At 41.4% G+C, this 6,038-nt stretch overlaps 1 protein-coding gene across 2 annotated transcripts in view; it reads right to left on the bottom strand.

Moving 5' to 3' along the window:
* Positions 1-273: 273 nt before the first annotated feature.
* The window catches only part of LOC111223780 (vesicle-fusing ATPase), a 38,098-nt gene continuing 32,333 nt past the window's right edge, over positions 274-6,038 (bottom strand). For both annotated transcript variants that reach the window (XM_022748048.1, XM_022748047.1), the window contains 7 exons: positions 5,870-6,026; positions 5,521-5,654; positions 5,169-5,315; positions 4,842-4,976; positions 4,322-4,435; positions 3,191-3,246; positions 274-1,538 (listed from right to left, as the gene is read on the bottom strand). In XM_022748048.1, the coding sequence (XP_022603769.1) occupies positions 1,517-1,538; positions 3,191-3,246; positions 4,322-4,435; positions 4,842-4,976; positions 5,169-5,315; positions 5,521-5,654; positions 5,870-6,026 (765 nt within the window). In that variant the 3' untranslated portion in view covers positions 274-1,516. The remainder of the gene's footprint in view (positions 1,539-3,190; positions 3,247-4,321; positions 4,436-4,841; positions 4,977-5,168; positions 5,316-5,520; positions 5,655-5,869; positions 6,027-6,038) is intronic.

Raw genomic sequence — 6,038 nt, 5'->3', positions numbered from 1 at the left:
AGTTGAAAATTAAAAAAGAATAATTTTTACATATGTTTTTGTTTTATATGTACATATACAGGATATCATATATGGAAATTCATTATATGTACAAATATTACTTTTGGATATGGGTTAAAAAAGTTGGTAGAGACAAAAAACTGAGCTAAAGGGAGAGTGAATATTCTACACCTACACATGGATCCATCAATAAATGTGACCAGACAAGATACTGGAAGTGTGTTTTTCTTGTGCATCCGTGTTTTTTTATTGCAATAATACATCTGCATGTTGATATATATTTACATACGCACATACACACACACACACACATATCAACAATGGTCAGAACAAAACAAGAACTTTGGACAATAAGCACTGAACATGTGACATGAGAAAAAAAAAACCCCACAAATTAACCCCCGACTGTCCAAACCTGGATTCAGATGCACACACACACACACACACACACACGCACACTTAAACACACACATGCTCACATTCAAAAGCACACTCGCAACTGCTCACACACACGCTCACATATGCACAGGACACATGCAGCATTTATGCACATGAGCAAAACACAAGCTCGAGTTCCCACGAAGAACCGCTGAGATAAGTACTAAAGTTTTTTTTGTTTTTTTTTTTGTCAAAAGTGCAGATATTTTTTATTTTTTAATTCTTAACACTGACGATGCCAAAGCTACACTAGCTCGACTGAACTGAACTGTACTGTACACAACACAGACAGACAGGCCAACAATCCAAACAATCCAACATTTACTTTCACTATTACAGTCACCTGGTAAAGTCAACATCTCCAGAGCAATAGGGAAGAAGAATCATACTGTTAAAGTACCAAATAGACTTGAGACTGATCATTTAAATTATTTTCATGATATACTTTTGTCTATATATACTATTTACAGAACATGAACATATTGTATATTTAAAGGGATTACATTTACACATGAAACAGCTTGTTTTTTTTTTTACAGCCACTACATATTCACTAAAAGCCTCTCGTAGATTCTTAATATTCAAACGGATTCAGGATCTGTGTCACTTTTAGATCGTTTTTATACTGGTTGTGATTGTGAGGATACATATCGTACTATCAATTACTACCTTTAGCTAGACAAGAGATATGCAACAAATACACGTAATATACTATAGCTAAAAACATACATGACTCTTTATTTTTTTTTAAATTATTTCTATGCCTGATGCACAAAACAGCACTTTTTACAATCATCTATTGCAATTTCGTTACAGATAACAGATTTGTATCAGTAGGACGTCCAGTAGTTTGCGGGAAAATGTCAATAGTTGACGAAGATGAGTAGGAGGAATGTGATACAGTGATACTGCCTATGGAAACATGCTGAGATAAAGAGGACTTGTGTGTTCCTCTTTTAGATGGATGGGATCAGTGGGTGACAGGAGGAAGATCTCTTCTTCTTCTTTGCCTCTTCCCCCTTTTGTCCCATGGGTGTCCTGTTGATGGCAAAATGATTGCTTCATCCTTTCAGCCCCTCTACTCATAGAAGCTGCGGTCACTAGAAAAAGGAAGAAGCAGAAGAAGAAAGGCAAAAGTTGTTTTGGTGTCCTGTGCATAGACTTCCTATGTAAGAGGGGCCCTACTTAGCAACCCCCCCCCCCCAACAAACTCCAGTGTACTCACACAACACCAGCACAACGCTGGGCCGTGTCTGGAGAAAAACAAAGTGCGATGAGCAGGATTTAACGGCCTATGACACAAGAAGAGAGCCAACACAAGGAGCCTTTACTCTTTGTCCTCTTGGCTCCACTGAAATCCTGATCCTCTGTATGGGATGTCAGGTACATTTGTTTTTTTTAAGGAGTGAGACTTGGGGACAAATTCCAAAAAGGAGGGGGACACATCTGTAAAATGAGTATCAACAGTTACCTTGGTTATTCAGTCTAAACAATGTTGTTGCCATGATGTTTCTGTGCCAAGGCTCCGCCACCACCCGAAACACAACATACGTACACTGAGTTTTTGTGATGTGTAATTTAAAATCTTCCCACTTTACATATTTATTAAACAGCATGTTAATTGTAAATGTCAGGTCCGATACTCTATATTGACCTTATATTATATTAACTCTTTTAATCCTTTTGTGAGGCAGGTCATATATTGGCAAGCTAACGTTAATATCGTTAATAATTTAGTGCCCCCCCCCCCCAACACCACCACTCCGGACACCTCCAGGAGCAGCAGTGAAAATTACATTTGAGCTATAAAAGCAAAACATGCTAAAGGAAATCTTAGAATCACATACTACATTACTACATGGTTCAGAAATGAATACACGTGACGTATAATGCTGTGGGTCATAAGATTGCCTTGGACTGTAACATAAAGATGGAGGGGAAGCTTTCAGTGCTTGCATGACATGTTAGATCAATTAGATAAAATATTTGGCTAAAAAGATTATGATTGATAATGATAATGGGAAGTGCAGGGGCAGGTTTATACTACGTTTGATGGTCGTGCTTTTTAGCTTTAAAACGAGAGAAGCGTGAATTGTGCACAATGAAAATATACTATACTATACCATATACTATATAGCTCACTATACACACTACAACAGAACAAAGGGTGTTTACGTGAAGCTGCTACTGCAATCAAAATCCTATAAGCCAGAAGTAGGGGAAAATAAAGGTGTAAATGCTAATCTAAGAGCTAACTGGCAAGCTACAGATGTTGTTATCCTAACCTTCGGGCACTAAGCTCATTCATTGCATTGCTGTTGACCTTACCGGTAGCACAGCGAGAGAGACGGAAACCTTAAATTCTGATTTGATCTCCTTCATTCAACCTGGTGATTGCAGAATAAAGCCGTTAAGGTCAGTAGTTGATGAGAAGAGGTCACTGATTGTTTGCTATTCTTCCGCACTCTTAGGAAAGTGGGAACATCCCCTTTCTGTGAGTGTGTGCCGTGGAAATACAAGATTGCAGCCTTCAAAATCAATCTTTTTTTTCTTTATCTTTTTTTTTTTATGTGTCATTACAGAGCCGTGTTTAACTCCTGATGGTGTAAAAGAAAACGAGCTGACAGGTTAATGGAGAAACATAAAATGCGAAGAATATGAGAGAGTAAAGGAAGAGGGTTTAAGCTGACAGAGGCCGCCTACAAGCCATGAAAATGAAATGACAGTTAATTGGTGAAGCGGTTGTACTCACGCCCCCTCGTCTCTGAGCAGAGACAGGAATTTGGTCACTCTGTAATCGTGGTCCATCTAGAAACAGAAAAAGGGAGCAGAAGGAGAGAGAGACTGAACAGCCTGTTGACAGTAGAAACAAACGGTGGTAACAATAACAGGCAAAAGTCAATGTTGGGCCCACAGTCACGCCAGAAATCTCCCCACAACTACAGTTGGTGCCAACATGGAGGTCTCCTGTACTGTAGTGGCTCAATACTCTCGCTGGACAGTGACATGATCAAAGGCCGTCAGTTCTTTCTTTGAGATGAAGGCAGACTGTTGTGAAATGTTCAAAATTACTGCATTCCTCACATTCATGTTCGTACAGTCCGTTCAGCTGCAGGGCTGAAGTCAGTCTGAATTCGGCTTCAGAGGTGCTGGTAGGGAGACACTGTTACCTTAGGACGAAGCCAAGCTAGCTGTTTTTCTCTTTGTGCTAAGCTAAGCTAATCAGCTGCTTCTTATTGTATAGACTTGAAAGTGGTACGAATCTTCTTCTTGAATTCACAGCAAGAAAATACGACGACGTTCAAGTGAAAAAAGATTTTCATGACCTGGTGCCGGAACAGCTCCAGTGTGGATCAGATTTACTGAGTACAGACTGTAATATTGACCTGACTGAACAGATCTGGATCTGGTGTTGGACAGATTTCACAGTCTCCCCTAAAACCCCTCATATAAAGGTGAGGTAGTGGTGTGCATTGTTTCTGCCACACCTATGTTTAACACATACAGTATGTCTTCTCTGCCGAGGACCATTCTGTCAGGACCAAGAAAGAAAAAGACATATTGTTTGCATTTATGTACTTATGTTCTCTGGTGGCACAAAGATATAACTGACTAAGGGTATTATTGTGGAATAGTAATTATAGTGTCTTTCTGACCAAGTGTACAGAGTGAGATACAAACACAACAGACCAGTTTTAACTGCTTTTGACTGTAATATTCCTGCATTCACATGCAGACACGCACTCTGAGAATCCCATTCATATCCAAAGCAAGATTGGTATTGTAACTGAAATATCTCTGACTGAGTCAATACTGAATTGAAGCAAATGGAAGTGAAACGGAAGTCGTATTGAGTCCGACTGCCTTGGTGACCGGTCTGTACCTGCAGCGACATCTCGATGAGCACGAGGAGCTTCTTGATGCCGATCCAGACTCGCTTCCCTTTCAGCTGTTGTGCGATGCTGGCCCGCTCTTTATCTGTGAAGCTCCCCAGCAGCTGCAACAACAACAACAACAACAACACACATAGAGAGGTGAGGGTTTTTAATAACAACTTCAAAACCTCCAAAATAAAGAAAAGAAAGCAAGAGAGCCAGTGAAAGCATCCTTATGTTTGAGCCACTTCACAGTTTCTTTGTGGCGTTTGTGAATAGTTTTTCCACACACACACACACACACACACACACACACACCAATCTTTTTTTCCAAGGCTGCGTGTGTGTGTGCATGAACATGTGCTCTTGAGGATGGCTATGTATAATTTATCGCATCCGTCTGTGTGTCCTTGTACAGGCGCACAATTGTGAGCATCTTTACCTTCAAGTATCCACGTGTGTGTACATTTGACTAGATGGTAATGAACACCTGTGATTGCGTTCATGCGTATAAGTGTGTGTATAAACCTCTAAGGCGTCGACGAGTTGCTCCCCAGTGGAGATGTTGGGGATGTGGATGGTGGTGCTGAAGGCGTCCAACATCTCCATCTCCTGCAGCACGTCCTTCCTGCTGGTGGTGCCGATGATGAGGAGCTTCCGACCCTAAACACACACAACGCAACACGTTCTCCAGTCATTTCCCCTGATGAGTGAAGGTTAATTGTCCGTTGTCAAGGTAATATAAGTCGATAATTCATGCGTGTCAAGAGGCACAGTGTAGATAGAGATATCTAGGAGTCAACTTGAATCAACAGTATAGTAACAGCATTTGTATTGGCGTCTTATGAAGCTGACCTTGGGTGGAGCTTTCTTCAGCAGCACCAGCAGAGCCTGAAGGACCAAGTTGGAGAAGCGAGGACCAATAGGGACGTAGTCCAGCAGACGCTCGATATCATCCACCACCACACAGCTGAGCTGCGACTTATAGGCGTCATCGAAGACCTGAAACAGACGAGGGAGGGAAGAGTGAAGATAGGAAGACATTAATGGACGGGAAAAACAAAGTCAGTGTTGAAAGGGAAGGGAGCAGTTAAATAAAAAAATGATTTCAAACAGATGGAACAGTTCAATAAGCCGTTGTTCTGAATGTAAATGTTTCATTGTTTGCTGACATACTGTGAGGGTTAAAACCCATCCCAGCACTTACCTTTTTGATTGCCTGGCACTTGGAGATCTCTGAGTGTCCAATCATCTTGTCTGGAGAGCAGATCTTAATGAAGGGGAACTGCGAGTCCTCTGCAATCTTAGCTGCCAAAGCTGTTTTTCCACTGTGGGGTGGACCTGTGTGTGTGTGTGTGTGTGTGTGTGTGTGTGTGTGTGGAGGAGGAAAGGAGGGGCACAAGTTACTGTCTGCATGTGTCTGTATTAGTATGCATGCAGCTATTCACTGCGGTCAAGTAGAAGTTGTTTATGTAATTAAGTGCAGATAAGCTCATGTCAGTCAAACAGTACAGTATTTTATAATTTACAAAACTGTACAGTTTTTGATTTCTCACCCTCCAACAACACAGCCACCAGTGGTGTGCGATCACTGTTCTTGGTCTGCTGCACCAGCAGCTCTCCATCATCCAGGACATGGGTGACCGGGTCGCCCCATTTGATGATGCCGTTCATGATGTAGCTGGCGTAATCCTCCTGGTTTGTACCAAAGGCCTGGAAAAAACA

The sequence above is a fragment of the Seriola dumerili genome, unplaced genomic scaffold, assembly GCF_002260705.1.
Source record: "Seriola dumerili isolate Sdu_G_001 unplaced genomic scaffold, Sdu_1.0 BDQW01000113.1, whole genome shotgun sequence".
Classification (NCBI taxonomy): Eukaryota; Metazoa; Chordata; class Actinopteri; order Carangiformes; family Carangidae; genus Seriola; species Seriola dumerili.
The sequence above is the reverse complement of the archived record's forward strand: the minus strand, read 5'-3'. Positions and strand labels throughout refer to the sequence as shown.